Source organism: Oscarella lobularis, chromosome 7, assembly GCF_947507565.1.
Source record: "Oscarella lobularis chromosome 7, ooOscLobu1.1, whole genome shotgun sequence".
NCBI lineage: Eukaryota > Metazoa > Porifera > Homoscleromorpha > Homosclerophorida > Oscarellidae > Oscarella > Oscarella lobularis.
The window spans coordinates 2247372-2264086 of NC_089181.1; the positions used below are offsets into that span (position 1 = coordinate 2247372).

Sequence of the window (16715 nt, forward strand, 5' to 3'; positions counted from 1 at the left end):
GATGCCACCACGCTCCATCGCACCCTTAGCCAGCGCGAGCTCTGGCAAGATATGCGATCGCGCAGCTGGCGGAAGAAACAGCACCTTGAATAGACGATTCTCATTTGAAAATGCTAAAGTAATATGAACCAAGACAACAAAACGAGCAAGAAGCCCCATCATCGCCGACATGGTGATACGAACTGGCTATAATCACTATCATCATTGGCGCTCTTATGTGTGTATGCGGGGCTTCGTTTGCGAAGGGCGTGGCTAGGGGAGGCAAAAAATGACGTGGAGCATTCTTTTCGCTCTCTCCTTCTCAACCGCTGCCGCCGCCGTTGGAGTCGAACGAAGCCGAATCGGGGCGTTCAACATAGAAGTGTTCGGCATATCAAAAATCTCAAAGCCTGCAGTGGTCGACATTATCGTTGCCATTCTCCAACGATACGACCTCGTCCTGGTGCAGGAAATTCGCGACAAGAGCGAGACGGCCATATACGATCTTCTCGCCGTGCTAAACAACGCGACCAACGACGCCTACAACGCGACAATCAGCGAACGTCTCGGTCGAACGAACAGTAAGGAACAGTACGCCTTTTTCTATCGGACGGCGACGTGGAAAGTGCTCGACACGCTCCATCACAACGATTCGGAGTCCGATCTGTTTGAAAGGGAACCGTATGCAATCCTAGTCCAAGACGCCGACGAATGTAAGGAGAGGGTATCTAATAGCAACCGAGCACAACAGCAGAGAGTCAATTACACAGAACAAATAAATCTGCAGTACTTTATGGTTCCTTTCACAGTAAACACCCTATAATACCTGTCATAAGCATGTATAAACGCACTGCCACAGCAGAGAATCTCACTGTCAATGACCTCAGTACTGATTCTTCTTTCTTATTAGGTTCTCCCCAATTCAGTCTAATTGCTGCACACATTTCTCCTTCTGACGCTGTCGCCGAGCTGACGCATCTCGTCGCCGCTTACAATGAAACGGTATCTCAGTGGAATGTGACAGACTCTCTCCTACTCGGCGACTTCAATGCCGGCTGCAGCTACGTACCGAAAAAAGCGTGGGATCAGATTGCTCTCTGGACTGACGAGCGCTTTACGTGGCTTCTCGACAACTCAGTCGATACAACGGTGGCTGCAAGCAGCTGTCCATACGATCGGTTCGTCGTCGCAGGCTCTGCGTTGCTCTCATCAGTAATCAATGGCAGCGCAAACGTTTTCAGATTCGACAGTGAATACAATCTGACCATTGACGAAGCGGATGACGTGAGTGATCACTATCCAATAGAACTCGACCTTAGGCTAGTGGGCTGCAAGACTCAGCCACCAAGCGTCAGTGCTCATCCTACGGTGTCTACAGCTACAGCTACTGCTACTGTAGATCTAGAGATCATCACGTCAACAAGTGGTGGTATCAATACAACAACCAGGAGCAGTGCAGCATATCTGGGCAGCAATTCTTTTGCTTTGATTTTGGCAGTAGGGTTGGCTTTTTTTTATTAGTTTTAAAGGACGAGTCTTAGGCTGGAAGAATTAATTAATTATGAGAGATTGCCTTTTAGATGAGGTAATCGAAGGCGAAAAATCGTTATTTAATCTTTTTATTGATAATCCGTGTAGTTTTTTAGTTAAAAAAAGGGCGAACGTTCTCTAAATTATTTCGCATCAGCCGCTTTCGACACCATCAATCTAAGTAAGGTATTGTTCAGCTTTTCGAGTCGCTTCACGTCTTGAGCTTGATCGGTCGCATATTTGATGCACTAAATAAAGTATTCTTCAGATTCGAAGCCGTAAAATGTCGTCCTGGCTCACCGCGACATCGTCTGTTATTTTTAGAATCATTTTCGCGTCGCAATGGCGATATTTCACGACGAAACGCGTCTGCAGGAAAAGCGGAGCTCAAACGAGAAGTCTAGTGCAAAAATCTAACCTTGTACGGATTGGCGAGATAAAGCTGCTCGGCTGTGCGTGCAAATTCGTCCCAAGACGACACGAACGGCATCGAATGTTGAAGGCTAACGCACGCTAGACAACCACAAAGTTATCGCGCTTTCCTTCGCGCGTGCGACGAAGTGAGACAAAACGTATCAGATAGAAATACTCATATCAATGTCTTGATATCTAGTTCGGCGGCTTCGACAAATTCGATGTTTTGAGCTCACGTGGCGGCAGCCGTTGCTCGTACGCGCGTTAGACTTTCTGCGAACGTCACAAGCTTGCGCAGTCGTTCGGTCGAAAATATGGAGTCGGAGAATTCGCCGCAAAACGGCATCCTATCGGCAACGGACGGATTCAAGACGGACGTGCCGGCGACGTCGAAGTCTCAGTTCACAATACCGAGCGTCGTTCACTTTCTCCAACACGAGTGGGCGCGTTTCGAGCGCGAACGCTCCAATTGGGACGTCGAACGAGCCGAGCTGAAGGCAATGGAAGCGAAAACGAAAAGCGCGTCGTACGCCTAAAAAACCGCGCTCTCCGTAGGCTCGAATCGCCTTTCTCCAAGGCGAACGCAAAGGACAAGAAACGCTAAAACGCGATCTCGTGCGACGAATTAAAATGCTCGAATACGCGCTGAGGCAGGAGAGGTGAGACAACGCTCGCCGGTCGACGGCGTCCCTTTTGCTCTCCCCGTTATCGAATGTCGTGGAATGTGCGCGTGGGGCCGTCCGTCGCCGTCGCATTTTCTATTTTTTATTTATTTTTTTTCCGATTCGTTTTTATCTGTCGTATCGCGTCTCTCCACTCCAGAGCGAAGGCGCATCGGTCGAAAAACCTGTCGGGCCCCCCGAACGAATCTGAACCGTCGCCCAAAGTCAGAAGAGAAGCGAACGATCGTGAGAACTTGGATTGTGTGTCTCTCTTCTCCCGCGACGATATTCATTGGAATTTTTGCGCAGAGGCCGAAAGAGATCGTCGACGGTTTGCGACTGCGCAGGTTGTCGACGATCAACAAGCGATGCTTCGACAAGGAAGGCAACTACTGCAACAGTATGAAGATTGATAGTTATTGGATAGATTGAAGGAGGAGTCTCTTGTGCTGTGTCATCTCCTGTAGATCTTAGTTTTAGCGGAGAATTCTTCTCCGTTAGGTCACTATATGTTGTCTGTTCTCTTTTGAAATGGTCTATGATTATCTATTGTTTCTTTTAGGTATTTACAGGAAGTTGGCTATACTGATTCTTTGATCAGCGTCAGATCGGGTCGCGTTCGCTCCCTGTTGAACATGGGTGGTGGAAGCGATGGAACCAATCAAGCATTTCAGTTTGGTTCCGTACCGGTGACCATTCCGTCGACGCCACTCGTTCGTCGTCCGCACGAGTCGAATGTCAGAGAAGCCCAATCAAGCAGCGTGACAATTGCAAAGGGAAAGGGAATTTCTCCAACGTCGTCGTCACCGGACACGGGAGAAGAGAGTCCCCCTCGACTTGCGTCTGAAAAAGTCGTGCACACAAGCTCCGTGAAGGTGACGTTGCAGTCGAGAGCTGTACCTGCGAAGAAAGCGCCGTCCAGGTAAAGGGGAAAAGGACGGTGAATCTTCTTTGCGTCGTTCCATCGTCTGCTTTTTAGTCCTACTAAGCCATCGTCTCCAACTCGAGTTGACGAATTGGATCCCATTCAAGTGACTGATGCCGCAGCTAATGATGGAGATGACGACGACGACGACGATGAAGACGACGACGAAGAATCTATTGTCGCCAGTTTCAATTTTTTGGAAGGACTTGACGACGGCGGCGACGACGATGATCAGAACAATGCAAACGAGAAGGAGAGCGCAGGTGAGTGCGGAAACGTCAGACAGAAAGAGATTTTAACTGAATGCCTATTTTATTTTTTTAGGAACCGTACTAGATGACGACACCGTGGCAGCAATGGCTGAATTTGACTTTCTCGAAACGGAAGATTTTGACGAGGACAGCAGCAAGCCGGCAGTCAACGAGGACGAAGGAAGTTACGCTGAAAGCGCTCAAGGTCAGCAGCGAACGTATCTGTGAAAGCAAGCGTTCAATTTTCTTCCTACAGAGGTACTAGCTGATAGTGGGCATGCCAAGGATGCTAAGAGTCGGCTGGAACAGTTGAAGGAGAAGTACAAGGAAGATCGAAAGAAGAAGAATAAGAAAAAGTCGAGTCATCGTAAGACTCGAGCGTCGACGCCTCTCACGAATTCTCCATCAATTCGTTGCGTTGTCAGGTCCGGCTCGTTCTGAATTGCGCGAGATGATGAAGACTCTATCGGGCGAAGACTCGGCCGGCTTGCCCGCCTCGTTACAAGCGGCCGAAGTGCAGCATCGCCGGGAAGAAAGTGCCGTCGGCGGCAGTTCGGAAAAACCGCCGCCACCGTCGCTACCTCCGCCTTTGCTGCTCAGCGGCGGCGCCGCCGACGAAGTCGACCTGCAAGGAATGTCAATGAGAATGCCGGGCAGCAAAGGAAAACGTGCGGCCGTTACTGCAACTTGCTTGCAAGTTGTTTCTGTTACGCGAGATTTATCTGTAGGATCTAAGGTAGCTGGGATTGATAACCGTAGCGATCTGTCGTTGGGCAAAGTGGAAACGTTGACGGCATCTTTGGGACTTGGTGATCTGGCTGGACTTTCACTTACTAACGAAGCCGAGCCTTTGTTCAATGTATGGTGGTGTGTGAGCGCGAATGCGTGTAACTGGCGATTTTTTAGGCGTCCGGTTCATCCTCTACTGATTCCAAGAAGGTGTGGAGTCCGCGGTTTTCTCTTCAAAGGTAACGGGGATGGGGAGATGGATACGTTGTTGGTTCTATGGGTTTTGACAGTCACTTTGATGGCGTGAGATCGTTGGCTTTTCATCCGCAAAACACGCTTCTCGTCACGGCGTCCGAAGACAGCACGCTCAAGCTGTGGAACGTGCAGAAGCCTTTGCACGCCAAAAAGTGCGCGACCGTGCTCCAGTGATCTATCCTATTTATACGTTTCTTGGCTTCTAGGAGCACGCTATTTGATTTGGAACCGTTGTACACCTTCAGAGGTCACAGGTACGAGCACTGCGCTTTTCAATTTTGATAATTCTTTTGATGAACGCGAAGGAAACGCTCTCAATTTTTTTATGTTCAAACAGCAACTAAACTTAGGCCAATCGCACTAGTTTATTAATTAAAAGGGAAGAAGCGAGATGAATGACATCATTTGTCTCTTTTTAGCGATCCCGTGTGGTGCTGTTCGATGAGCCGATGCGGAAGATACGTTTTTAGCGGCAGTTCGGATATGACGATATGCCGATGGTTGTTGCCGTCTGAAGACTGCGACCCCTTTGGGCCTTACGGTGCGATCGACGCGCACTCTTTCGTTCTCTTGCGCGTGACAACGTTTTTTTTTCTTCTTCTTCTTCTTTAGGATCATGCCACGAATTGACTGACGACTTTCGCGTTGTCATGAAAGGACACACCGATTCCGTGTGGGGTCTGGCGAGCATTGGGCCGTCCCAATCGGACGAAGTCGTCGCGTCGTGCTCCGCCGACGGAACGTGTCGGCTTTGGAAGCCCGCGGAATCGGCGCAACCCCTCGCAACAATTGTTGCGACGGAAGGTAGAGGAGATATTGGCTACGCGCGGAGCGTGGAAGTGATCGGGTTTTTTTTTCAGGTCAACCCACGTCAATTGATGCCGTACCAACCGAGCCGAATCACTGCGTTCTGGGTCATAGCTCCGGTCGCGCGGTTGTCCTCGACGTTGAACGTCAGCAACCGGTTGTTACGTGCGACGGGTCAAGTGGTATGGAGAGAGAAAAGAAATAGGGGGAGAGTGAGACGTGCTATTTAGATCTTCCCGGTCTTCAGCAGATTAACCGAATAGCTAGTCATCCGACTCTGCCTATCACAATCACTGCGCACGAAGATAGACACATGAGATTTTTTGATAATAAATCAGGTTAGATTTTTGCATCCGCACTCGTCCTCGTTTTTTTTTTGTGACGTGGCTTGGCTTTTTAGGCGAGCAAATTCACTCTATGGTAGCTCACATGGAAGGCGTCACTTGCGTGTCCGTCGATCCGAATGGCCTGTTTCTCGTCTCAGGGAGTAAGTCGTCGCCAAGAGATAGACGAAATTTGTCCGAGAATTGCTTTACTTTGAAGGTCACGACTGCTCGTTGCGCGTGTGGAATTATGAAACGAAAACGTGCGTCCAGGAGATGACGTCGCATCGGAAGAAGTTCGAGGAGTCGATCTGCGATGTGACGTTTCACGGTGCCAAGCCGATGATAGCGAGCGCCGGAGCTGATGCCATTGTCAAGGTTTTTATGTGATTCAGTGGAGCGCCCGCCACCTCTATTGCCTCACGTTTCCCCTCCTCCGCTGTAGTCGTAGCGTACAAACGATTACGTAGTTTTATTTATCAGCAATCAAGTGGCCTTAACTGCGTACAAAATTTTTGAGTTTTTGTGACCAGAACTGAGAGAACCGCGCCTGAACGCATCTCCCGCGATAGCGCGCGTCCGAATAACAACAATGGCCACGACGGCGCTTCAACAGGAAGTTTTCTCGCCAGAACGCGAACGTCTCGTCGGTCTTGTCTTAGTTATGACAGGCGGAGGACGCAAAAGAAAGCAGTCGTACCTTTGCGTGACAGGTCGAGACGTCGATCGCTACTCCTGAAAAGAAAAGAGACCTCGTTTTTTTCCTCGCAGTATCGAGCGATCACGCGCAGCAAGCGTACATCCACAAAGTGAAAAAGCCGTCCGAGAAAGAGCCGTATAAGAAGAAGACGTCGTGGAAGCTGCAGGATCTTCGCGAAGTCGACGGCAAAGATCCGAGTCCCGTGAGTCGTTTTAGAAACAGGAATTCTCCGATTAGGCAGGCCCTCTCGTAGGAAAACTGCGATTTCGATCTCCGATTCGATAAGGTGTACAAGTGGACGGCGGCTCGAGCGAGCGAAAAGAAAGCTTTTGTTCTCTGCTTGTGGAAGGTGGGGTGGGGGGAAGATTCGATCGTCTGTTCGTGGAATGTTTTCTTTTTTCGTCGTTATAAGCTTTGCCACAAATTATTGGGAAAGGGGAAAAAACCGGAGTTCGTCAATGTCAACAAACAGAAACTGGAAGGTTAGCGGAGAGATAAGCCTCTAATCAATCATTGATTCTAATTCCCATTGTAGAGCAGCTAAAAACGTTTGATCCGTCGCGTTTTGGAGCGACGGTGACTCCTGCGGGTATCGGTGTAATAAAAAAAATAGATATGACTTGAGACTGATTCTCCTTTGAAGTTGTCGAAGAAGAGTACCAGGAATTGACTCCGAAAGAGGAGGCCGACTTGGAACGTATATTGACGACGTGCAACTCGTCGATAGGCAACGCCGAGGCGTTTACGGACACCCTGGTCGAGCAGCTAGATGAACTCGACATGGCAAGTCATTTGTTAAGAAGAAGAAAGAATCTTTGATCATCTGATAGGCAAATCGAACAGCCATACTGAAGTCGGAGAACGAAGTGGACGCCTTGCTGAAGACGATGGACTCCGCTCTGCAAGAATTAGACAAAGTCGATCACGAGATGGAGACCTACGATTGCTTATTGCAAGTAGGTGTTTCCGTGCGCGCAGAAACGTCGTCGTCGTAATCTTCGCGTTGTGCAACAGGACGTCCGAGAGGCCGTCGAAGAAATGGACGATAAGGACAAGCAGCTGCAGATTGAGGACGAGAACTATAGGCGATTGTTGGAAGAAGTTCAGTCACTTGTGGTGAGGTTAACTATCGCTGGGTGCTGCGCTTTGATTAGTCTCGTTTCTTGGGTAGGATAAACTTGATATTGGGCTCGAGGCGGAAGAGCTCTTGCGACACGGGGACTTGAATAATCGAACGAGTCTCGAAAGGTGCACCGAAGCGGCGCTGGCGCTGCAAAGAGCGCGCAACGTCAAGCTTAGCCCAGGTAACGCCGACGACCATCAGGGAAAATTGCACTGGATATTTTTTGGTTGAAGGAATGAACATGCTGTCAGCCGTAATGCAACAGAAGCAGTCATTTAATCAGCTTGCTTGGGCTTTCATTAAACGCCTGTCGACCCATCTCACCGGTCAATTTACGAAACAGGTAACGTACTAAGGGGTGGTGCTATCGTATCTGTGACCGTTTTCGTTGGCAGGGAGACGACGGGATGGACGTCATGGGCCAGCGTCGAGCCAATCCTCATCTACTCGTACTGCGTTCTCACAACAGCTACCATCGCGAATTGTTGCCTTATTCGAAATTGATGGGCTGGCTCAGAGATGTCGATGCGCAGCAGTACGTTGATCTTTACAAGGTAAAGAGACACTCGCCCCCTTTTGGGGTCTCTCTTGACGCGCTCTGCGTCATTCTAGGCGTACGTCAGCTTTCTCGGTAAAGTCTATGAGAAAGAAATCAAAGAATTCATGGAATCTGTCAAGCAATCTCTTCTGGGAAAATATCACGATCACAAGAAGGGTTAGTATAAGAAGATGAGCCCGCGTTTTTTCCCCCGTCTTTATCAACACGATTAAAGGTTTTAAGTTATCGATATCCAACGCTAGTCTCGTCAAGAGTGGCTCGCGCGAGAGTTTGCATTCAAGCGGTAATCGATCGTCCGCCGCGCCATCGGCTTCTCTGCTTGACCTGACGAGTCGATTTCGCGACAAGCACGACAGCGCGTCGCTTGGTCCTACTGCGAGTGCAGAAGAACGGCAGAAATTCGACAACGTCAGTCGTCTCAGTTTGCCATTGGGGACGAATTTTTGAGATTACTATCTTTAGGCTTTTGTTATGGTGCTCGAGCAGCTGGACCCGCTGTGTAAAGACGAGCAGGACTTTTGTACGGAATTCTTTGCTTTGAAAAGGGTGCAAACTGAATTTGTTCTCTCGAAAACCCGAGCCACGGTATGTTGCTTAGGAAACGGACGGCGGTGCCGATGCGAAGGACACTCCAGGTCAAGATAGTCCCGACAGTTATTGGGCCAGACGAAAGAAGTCGAGATCTGACAAATCGGCCAAGTACGCAAAATTCTTAACTCTGATCGTAGTACTGATCATATCGTTGGATTGCAGATCACCGGCGTCGGCGTTGACTTCAAAGTGAGTTTCAGAAAACGTTTGATGTGAAGCAAGCCGGTCGTTTTTTTTTCTAGGCGTATGATGGAAGAGATATTCTCGACTTTAGAGTTCGAACTTCAACGTCTCATCGAGTTCGGCGACAAGTTGGACGGATTGTACGTCGACTTGAAAAAAATCGGTTCACCTTTGATAATGTCGTTCGTTTTCAGCAATTCCCTTTGCATGCTCGTTCGCGTTAGTCAGCACGTGAGATTGGGAAAGACAAGCGATGATCAAGCTCGCGCCTCCTATCTCAGTCTTTGCCTTGGAAAGCATCTTATCATCGTCAAACGCCTTTTTGATAATTTTGTGGTGGGGTTCATGCTGTGACCAGTGTTTTAAAATCGATACCTGTGATAGGCTGGCCGAGTTCGGTGGACTGAAGAGTTGAAAGTGCCCAAGAAGCACAAGTGTGGGATATTGCCATGTGTGACGAAATTTGAGGTTCGTTCATTGCATTCGTCAACTTAGGTGTGACCGTTTCTATTTGTGTAGGAATTTGCAACGCAGGCCGAAGATATAATTCGCGGATCAGATCGTCGTGCCGACTTGGACAAAGCGTACAAAGCCCTGATGGACGCCACAGTCGGAGCAATCGATCGCATATCGGCTGATCACCAAAAAACGCCGTCGGATGTCATAGTATTCGGTAAGCTACAGGGAACTCCTCTCTCTCCTTCAATTGCGTTGCATTGTTATCTGACTAGAAAATTTTCATCATTTATCTGGTAGTCGTTCTCTTCGGAAAATGTGCCTCTTTTCAAAAAAAATCTTGTAGACATGTTGGCTCGGCTGAAGATTAGCTGTCTCGATGCGATTCGCGACCAGGCGAAGCAACAGTACAAAGTCCACGTGGACTCCTACGTGCGCACTTACTTGGGCAAACCGTTGGATAAACTGAGTGTAAGAGAGAGGACAATGACTCGGTTTTCCGCACGATTTTGTCTTTTTTTGTAGACGTTCATTGAAGGTATACAGAATCTTGTAGCATCTGGAGTGAAACATGAAGAGGTCGGCTATCAATTGGCTTTCAGCAAGGCCGAATTGAAAAAATTGATAAAGGAATATCCCGGCGAAAGGGTTCGCTTGATTTTCAATTTTTGGTTTCTAAGTAACTAGGCTTTGTTTATCGATTAGGTGAAGAGGGGCCTGGAGTTGCTGTATCGAAAGGCGGAGAAGCATCTGTGCGAAGAAGAGAACTTGTTACAGGTATTCTCTTTCCTCTTTCTTCACTTCCAATTTTTTGGCTTGATCATTTCCTATAAAGGTTGTCTGGCATTCGATGCAAGAAAAGTTTCTTTTGCATTATAAGGAATACGAGGAACTTGTGGAAAAGTGCTATCCAGGCTCTAAAATAATGCTGGAATTTAGTTTAGACGATTTGCTGTCGTACTTTTCTATGATTGCTCGACAGCATTATTAGAAATAACAAACGCTAGTACACGACGCCTTTTTAGTAGGTTAATATCCGGGTACCGCGTTTTACTTACCGTTGTACATTTGAAAGAATATTTCCCGACCATCCAGAAAGGTCTGGATCGCGACGTCTCTAGAAATGATCTCTGCCTAACTTTATCGACATGCTATGGACCGCGGATATCGTCTAACGTGTACGGAAATCGCGCTTGCCTTGACAACGATCGCGATTTGTGCGCTGGCGACGGCAAGTCCACGCCAAACGGTGATTGTCGACCGAAACACGGGTAGCCTTGTACCGAGAAATGCTCTCGAAGCCGGAAAAAGAAACTACAGCCTCTTGGCAATTCAAAACGATGTAAGTTGTTTGTCTTATATACGTAGAGCTCTGGTTGGGATAAACGCTACCTCTATCGCTAAATGCATGTCTAAGTAGAGTCTTGGACGCGATCTTCTTCTCGTTTCTGTGAGAGAATTGTCCGCCGGACCATCGTTGCCTTACCGACACGAAAACGTGACGATTTACCAGGACGTGCCATCTGTTGATCTCGAAACCATCTGTTCTCTTTTTGTACCGCATTCCTCGACGTCAAGTGGGATTCATTCTGTCGACAGCTGCAGTGACGATTTGAAGGACGAGGTCGATCTCTCTTGGTGCAGTTGCACGATATTTGGCGTTGGAAAATGGGAGGATGAGGGGCACTCGTGCAATGACGTGGCTCTTCGCAATCGAACGGGAATTGTCGCTTGGAAAATCGATCTCCCGACGCTGAGCGGAGGATCTGTGCTGGAAATTAGCATCAATGATCCGAACTGCGAATGGGAAACAGAAAGGTGGAGTGAACGGCTAAAGCTTCGGAGTCATAGTCATTGTCAATTAGGATTGTGTTAACTGAAAAGCCATTGCTCTGGGATTCCGTGGTAATTGGAAACGGCTCTAGAGGAAGTGTTTCCTTGGGTTCGAGATGCTTTGTCGTTGGATCGTTTGCAGCGTCGTGCTCGCTTCTCAATGCGACAGGGATTTTTTTCACTTTGAATGGCTTTCGCTCTGGGCTGCTTCTACAGGTTAATGATATTGTTGTCTCTTTTATACGTGGAATACGTTTCTTGATAACTAGGCTGATTTGCTTGAACTTGGCGATCTGAATGCTGTGCAGATGATTGGGTTGACAGACAGACTACTTATTACTACTACGGTATTTGATCCTACTCTCCAATTGACCTGGACTCATTTATGTTCAGACAGGGCTGTGGGAGTTGAGGAAAGACAATGGCACAGGTTGGTACTATTGAAAACTTTCCTCTATGTAGAGTTTTGATGTAGCCGCAGATAGGCCTCATCGCCTTCTCAAACAGTCAATAGGGGAAATCATTGTGCCGACTCAATCACTCGTTTCGAAAGTGGAGGTTTTACTCATATCCAGCAACAGGCGTCACGTATACAGAGGAGCAAGCTATTCGGGTACGAGGAACGAACCCCAACCTAGGTGCATATGACAAGAGAGAAGTTTTGGTTCTAGGTGAACGTCTCAGGATCTATGAACTGAAGGGAAAACGAAACGAATCACTGTGCAATGTGGTGTCATCAGAGACTGGTCAGTTGTCGTCACACAGAGACATCGTCTTTATTTTTATATGATTGTGCTATACAGGGGGAGACTGCACTCTACTCTCACTAGCAACAAATCCACTCGATTCAGGTGGCGAAATCGTCGTCCTAACAAAAGCGCAGGTCGTCATAGTGCTGAAAGGCGAGCAAAAATTAATATTATTAGACACGCGCGAATGACGTTGTTTTTTCTCAGAGACGTATCCGGGCGAGATTGAGGTGACGCACGCTCTTCGTATTCCCACGTGCATTGAAAGCAAGTTGTCTTCCTCGCGAGCTCAAAGTCGCGTCTCACTTGCTCTTAGGTCTTCGTCGGGAAAGTCCGACTCGCTGTCAGAACGACGAGAGGCGCGACGTCGACTTGCACTCGATTCAATTCGTCTCCTCCCTTTCTACGCACCTACTCGCTTGGGGTAACGTCTTGCTACTCAGGTATAAGGCGAAAGGAATCCTGAACTTTTGTTTGAAGTTTTTCCCTAGTCCTAATGCTGGGAGAACTTTCCACGCGATCAAATCGTTCGGAAATGTGTCTATAACGTCCGTGGCTACGTCTGAACAAGGCTACTACGCCGTCTATTTGAAGCACAGCAAAAGCGTAATGCGATCTCACGTTCAATCGTTTTCCTTGACCCAGTTTTTCTATCCCCAGCTATGGATCGGTCACGCGTTCACTTCCACTCTTCATCACCTTCCGGCTTCGGTGGATAATAGCCTCTTCGGTTTCGATCTCTCGTCGCAATTCTACGCGGTGTCCTTCGAGCCGACTCTCGTCTCGTCTCAACGCTGCGTCAATAGGAGTCTCGTTCGCTACGACGAGGAGTTTCAAAACTCCTCGCGCGGTCCTCTCTGTCGACAGCGCGAAAGGTGCCGTCCGAATCCGTTCAGCTGCAGCGGAGGATATCAGATCGCCACTTTCTATCTGAAACGCGACGACGACGTCATTCGTCGACACGTGAACGTCGTCGCTCTGTCGAACGCAAGCGCGACGACGACGACGACGACGACGAATGTGACTGCTCCCAATGCAACAGCAAACGAAAATCGAACGCTCGTCGGCTCTAATGGATCTTTCGTTGTCGGAGATCGGCAGAACGAAACCGCCGTGATAACGCTTTTGGATCAACTAAGGTACAGTGTAGTATACCTACGAGATGCCCCTATAATGGATGATGCCTACCCTCCAAATCCCAATATTGGATGTTGCCCTCATTATCTATGAGTCATAGGCTCCTCAAAACCCCTTCATTGGATGTTGCCTCCTTTATTTATGAGTTATAGCCTCCTCCAAACCGGTGCCAAGAGGATACCTACGTTCATGAAGTTTAGCTTGTAGAGAATCGATGCTTTTGTACGACACTTCGATATTTCTCGAAGCAAGTCGCTCCAGCATCCATCTCCGTGGGTTTCGAAAGACCAAGCGTGTATAGAAAAGTGGGATAGAGCGGCGATCTCGTACTAGCGGTGAACTACGAACTACTTGTAGGTGTGAGAAGAATGACATATTTGTGCGTGGGAGACCAAGAATCGCGATACTTTGGTCTTCTTCACGCAATTCAGTCGTTTCTTCTCCTAGTTGAAGTGAAAATGCACTTCTAAAGCGTTTCGATCGCGTCGATTCGACGGATCGTTCGTTTTAGGCGAGAAAACCGCAATGTGATCGGAAAATCGCGCTATTTTGGTGCTTTCGACGCGATTCGGCCGTTTCTCTTCCTAGGCTAGTAGATTGTTTGGTTATAGAACTTTTTTGATTCATGGGATCGACCAATCTTTAGTTTTGGCCGAGAAAATCGCGAAAAAAAAACTAACCGCCATCCTCCCCGCCGCCGCCCCCGCCCACCACACCCATCTTAGCATATTTCACTGGGCACCGGCGCGCTGCGCCGGCGCCAAGTGAAATATGCTAAGATCCTAACTAATATAGAACTACGTTCGTGAACTTCGAAAGCGTAGTTCGTAGAAAATCGATGCTTTCATTCGAAATTTCGATATTTCTCGAAGCTAGTCGCTCCAGCATCGATCTAAGTAGATTTCGAGGCACTAAGAATGTCTAGAAAAGCCATTGGAGCGGCGATCTCGTACTAGCAGTGAATTAGGTTCGAGAAGAACGCCATTTTGTGCGTGGGAGACCAAGAATCGCGATACTTTGGTCTTTTTCACGCAATTCAGTCGTTTCTTCTCCTAGTTGAAGTGAAATGCACTTCTAAAGCGTTTCGGTCGCGTCGATTCGACGGATCGTTCGTTTTAGGCGAGAAAACCGTAATGTGATCGGAAAATCGCGCTATTTTGGTGCTTTCGACGCGATTCGGCCGTTTCTCTTCCTAGGCTAGTAGATTGTTTGGTTATAGAACTTTTTGATTCATGGGATCGACCAATCTTTAGTTTTGGCTGAGAAAATCGCGAAAAATCTAACCGCCATCCTCCCCGCCGCCGCCCCCGCCCACCACACCCATCTTAGCATATTTCACTGGGCACCGGCGCTACGCCGGCGCCAAGTGAAATATGCTAAGATCCTAACTAATATAGAACTACGCTCGTGAACTTCGAAAGCGTAGTTCGTAAAAAATCGACGCTTTTGTTCAAAATTTCGAGATTTCTCGAAGCTCGTCGCTCCAGCATCGATCTAAGTAGATTTCGAGGCACTAAACGTGTCTAGAAAAGCCATCAGAGCGGCGATTTATTGGATGTTCCCTCCTTTTTTATGAGTCATAGGCTCCTCCAACCCCTTTATTGCCCCTTTTATATACATGTATATGATTGATAGGCTGCTGTACACGTCAATAGTGTGTTGCTTGTACGTCTTTTTTGACAGATTCGAAACCCCTGTTTGGACGCTGCCTGTGCGTATTTTTCTCATGAAACGGCAGAAATGGCGTTTCGGCGTTTTGGTCAATTTAACCGGTGAGAAAGACGTTCGCATCTCAGATGTCATCGCGTACGTGCCTCCTTGCCCAGGAGACGAAATTGATATTCGTCTGAATGCGTCGGCATCGACGCGTTCAGTGGTTCAGATCGACGTGGTGCGCCACGAAGTGAGCAACGGCTCTTACCTGTTCGAGGTGCTTAGATGTCTTTGGGGGAAAAAGAGGCTGCATACATATAACGACTTTTTTTTATCTAGATCGTTATTCGAGAAGCCGCCTTTCTACACCAAAAACAGCATCCTAGTGGCTATGGTCTCCTGACAACCGGCGTTCACGTTCAGGTAGACAACGTACGATCTTGAGGATGTCCCTGGCATCACATTTTGTCCAGGTGTGGGTTGAAAACTCCTCCTCCTCCTCCTCCTCCTCGTCATTTCTTCTCGTATGTATAAATATTTTCTTTATCGGCTCTCCTTCAGTCGATGTCGGTCGCTTTAGTGGAGCCAGTCTCTCGCAGTTCACGTGGGATGCCCCGGCGGCTTGTCATTGTCGTTTGACGCTATAGCGACGATTCTAACCGTCAACGAGAACTGGCCCGTTTGGTGCGACGTCGTCGACGTGCCCTGCTTTGATTTTAGAGCGCGTGCGTTTGGCGACTAGCGTTGCCCCCAGGACATTTTCTAATTGGCCTTTTTTTTGCGATTAGGATTTAAACCCGTTTTTCGACTCAACGATGCTGTTTTGGGCACTACGTCGCCCTATGCGGAGCTCTACACTTTGAAGATTGTCGGACTAGGACGGGATAGAAGTAGCATTGAATATGTGAAAAATGAACGAGTGCAACGGTAAGACAGGAGCGACTCAGCGCATCGTATCGCCACTAAAAACTGTTCAGGTCGGTTTGGACAGCTGTCAATCAGACTGGAAACGATACGATATTTAGCGATGGGATGACGTAAGCGCGTGCGAATGGTGTCCTATAGTTCAATTTTCGATTTCTCTGTTTTTAGTTGGATGTGCGGTCCAGGCAGCTCTTGCTCAGACCTGAAGCCGAGCAATTTCTTCGAATCAGCCAAATTTTTTCTTCTTTTGGAATTCTCCAACAGGTGAAGATTGTTATTCAGTAGTGACACAAGCGAATCCTGACCACGTTAGGTTTATTGGAGATGACTACTGTCACTTCTCGTTCCAATTTCTTATTGAACTGCGCGTAATTCCCATGGGAACCGTCTCAATTATAACCGTTCTCTCAGTACGAAAAACGTTTTCGCGGAGCCCTTCCTTAGTCGACCAAACCCTCTTCTTTACTAGACTACCCTTGGAGCTGCATTTCTTTTGCTATTTCTCGGCTACGGCGTGACTCGTCCGGCGGTACATCGCTCAAGCAGGGCCTGCTTCACGGCAACGCTTGAATGCTTTGCCGGACAGGTTGATTGGTGGCGAAGGATGAGTTCTCGTGTTCGTCCGTCGCGTGCCGAGGACGCTGAATGGCCGACGACACGTTAGTGATTGTTCTTCTGCAATGACCAACTCACCTGCTATTCGTAGTAAATGATTGGTGCATGCATTGTCCTTTTTCTCTTACGTAAGCTGGTATGTATATAAAATATATATTTACCTGTAGTTCATCACCGGAAGCAGGTGGGACAATCAATATAAACATGTCAACCATATCTGAGACAATGAATTCAGATGACCAACGCCTACGGTTTTGACGAGGACTACGTCATATCCAGCTCCTTCGCATAGTAAATCGTCTCAGAGGTACATCGAG

At 48.1% G+C, this 16715-nt stretch overlaps 5 protein-coding genes across 8 annotated transcripts; 4 read left to right on the forward strand and 1 right to left on the reverse strand.

Moving 5' to 3' along the window:
* The first annotated feature begins 61 nt into the window (after positions 1–61).
* Positions 62–1641, forward strand: LOC136189687 (deoxyribonuclease-1-like). Its single transcript, XM_065977716.1, has 2 exons — positions 62–692; positions 890–1641. Exons 1-2 carry the CDS (start codon positions 269–271, stop codon positions 1498–1500), a joined length of 1035 nt encoding a protein of 344 aa, XP_065833788.1. The 5' UTR covers positions 62–268; the 3' UTR covers positions 1501–1641.
* Positions 1583–2117, reverse strand: LOC136189688 (signal recognition particle 9 kDa protein-like). The gene is made up of 4 exons (XM_065977717.1): positions 2099–2117; positions 1928–2022; positions 1810–1878; positions 1583–1757 (listed from the first exon to the last, which is right to left on the reverse strand). The coding sequence occupies exons 1-4, from the start codon at positions 2100–2102 to the stop codon at positions 1653–1655; spliced, it is 273 nt and encodes a 90-aa protein (XP_065833789.1). The 5' UTR covers positions 2103–2117; the 3' UTR covers positions 1583–1652.
* A 101-nt stretch (positions 2118–2218) lies between these two features.
* Positions 2219–6434, forward strand: LOC136189131 (striatin-like). Its single transcript, XM_065976978.1, has 19 exons — positions 2219–2420; positions 2479–2582; positions 2746–2831; positions 2895–2985; positions 3148–3507; positions 3565–3773; positions 3835–3966; positions 4018–4128; positions 4187–4429; positions 4490–4620; positions 4668–4729; positions 4781–4897; positions 4952–4999; positions 5165–5286; positions 5358–5549; positions 5606–5734; positions 5783–5890; positions 5953–6039; positions 6096–6434. Exons 1-19 carry the CDS (start codon positions 2238–2240, stop codon positions 6263–6265), a joined length of 2685 nt encoding a protein of 894 aa, XP_065833050.1. The 5' UTR covers positions 2219–2237; the 3' UTR covers positions 6266–6434.
* Positions 6435–6453: 19 nt separating this feature from the next.
* LOC136189130 (exocyst complex component 1-like) lies at positions 6454–10520 on the forward strand. Its single transcript, XM_065976977.1, has 25 exons — positions 6454–6588; positions 6647–6777; positions 6829–6924; positions 6988–7057; positions 7111–7164; positions 7219–7358; positions 7406–7531; positions 7590–7691; positions 7747–7879; positions 7932–8041; positions 8094–8252; positions 8311–8413; positions 8472–8665; positions 8720–8803; positions 8856–8956; positions 9011–9037; positions 9091–9171; positions 9226–9367; positions 9416–9499; positions 9551–9704; positions 9763–9783; positions 9834–9958; positions 10013–10135; positions 10193–10264; positions 10323–10520. Exons 1-25 carry the CDS (start codon positions 6468–6470, stop codon positions 10476–10478), a joined length of 2709 nt encoding a protein of 902 aa, XP_065833049.1. The 5' UTR covers positions 6454–6467; the 3' UTR covers positions 10479–10520.
* A 17-nt stretch (positions 10521–10537) lies between these two features.
* Positions 10538–16569, forward strand: LOC136189129 (uncharacterized). 4 transcript variants are annotated; one of them, XM_065976973.1, is made up of 22 exons: positions 10538–10829; positions 10908–11305; positions 11353–11536; positions 11590–11667; positions 11714–11750; positions 11796–11933; positions 11980–12066; positions 12124–12222; positions 12277–12336; positions 12386–12512; positions 12561–12675; positions 12730–13208; positions 14890–14978; positions 15033–15136; positions 15199–15282; positions 15333–15383; positions 15440–15584; positions 15648–15786; positions 15837–15896; positions 15952–16047; positions 16097–16193; positions 16253–16569. In XM_065976973.1, exons 1-22 carry the CDS (start codon positions 10641–10643, stop codon positions 16445–16447), a joined length of 3051 nt encoding a protein of 1016 aa, XP_065833045.1. In that variant the 5' UTR covers positions 10538–10640; the 3' UTR covers positions 16448–16569. The 4 variants fall into 4 exon arrangements, with proteins under 4 accessions (XP_065833045.1, XP_065833047.1, XP_065833046.1 ...); XM_065976975.1 differs by having other exon boundaries at positions 11992–12066; XM_065976974.1 differs by having other exon boundaries at positions 11802–11933.
* The last annotated feature ends 146 nt before the right edge of the window (positions 16570–16715 follow it).

Coding starts and splice junctions, on each gene's coding strand:
- LOC136189687 (XM_065977716.1), top strand. CDS start 269: ATGACGTGGAGCATTCTTTTCGCTCTCTCCTTCTCAACCGCTGCCGCC. Junction 693..889: donor AGTCCAAGACGCCGACGAAT/GTAAGGAGAGGG, acceptor CTTTCTTATTAG/GTTCTCCCCAATTCAGTCTA.
- LOC136189688 (XM_065977717.1), bottom strand. Junction 1,879..1,927: donor ATCTCGCCAATCCGTACAAG/GTTAGATTTTTG, acceptor CTTTTCCTGCAG/ACGCGTTTCGTCGTGAAATA. Junction 1,758..1,809: donor AAATAACAGACGATGTCGCG/GTGAGCCAGGAC, acceptor TACTTTATTTAG/TGCATCAAATATGCGACCGA.
- LOC136189131 (XM_065976978.1), top strand. CDS start 2,238: ATGGAGTCGGAGAATTCGCCGCAAAACGGCATCCTATCGGCAACGGAC. Junction 4,129..4,186: donor TAAGAAAAAGTCGAGTCATC/GTAAGACTCGAG, acceptor TTGCGTTGTCAG/GTCCGGCTCGTTCTGAATTG. Junction 4,898..4,951: donor AAGCCTTTGCACGCCAAAAA/GTGCGCGACCGT, acceptor CTTGGCTTCTAG/GAGCACGCTATTTGATTTGG.
- LOC136189130 (XM_065976977.1), top strand. CDS start 6,468: ATGGCCACGACGGCGCTTCAACAGGAAGTTTTCTCGCCAGAACGCGAA. Junction 6,589..6,646: donor GTCGTACCTTTGCGTGACAG/GTCGAGACGTCG, acceptor TTTTCCTCGCAG/TATCGAGCGATCACGCGCAG. Junction 9,368..9,415: donor GCCTTTTTGATAATTTTGTG/GTGGGGTTCATG, acceptor TACCTGTGATAG/GCTGGCCGAGTTCGGTGGAC.
- LOC136189129 (XM_065976973.1), top strand. CDS start 10,641: ATGGACCGCGGATATCGTCTAACGTGTACGGAAATCGCGCTTGCCTTG. Junction 11,537..11,589: donor GCTCTGGGCTGCTTCTACAG/GTTAATGATATT, acceptor CTTGATAACTAG/GCTGATTTGCTTGAACTTGG. Junction 11,668..11,713: donor GACTACTTATTACTACTACG/GTATTTGATCCT, acceptor ATTTATGTTCAG/ACAGGGCTGTGGGAGTTGAG.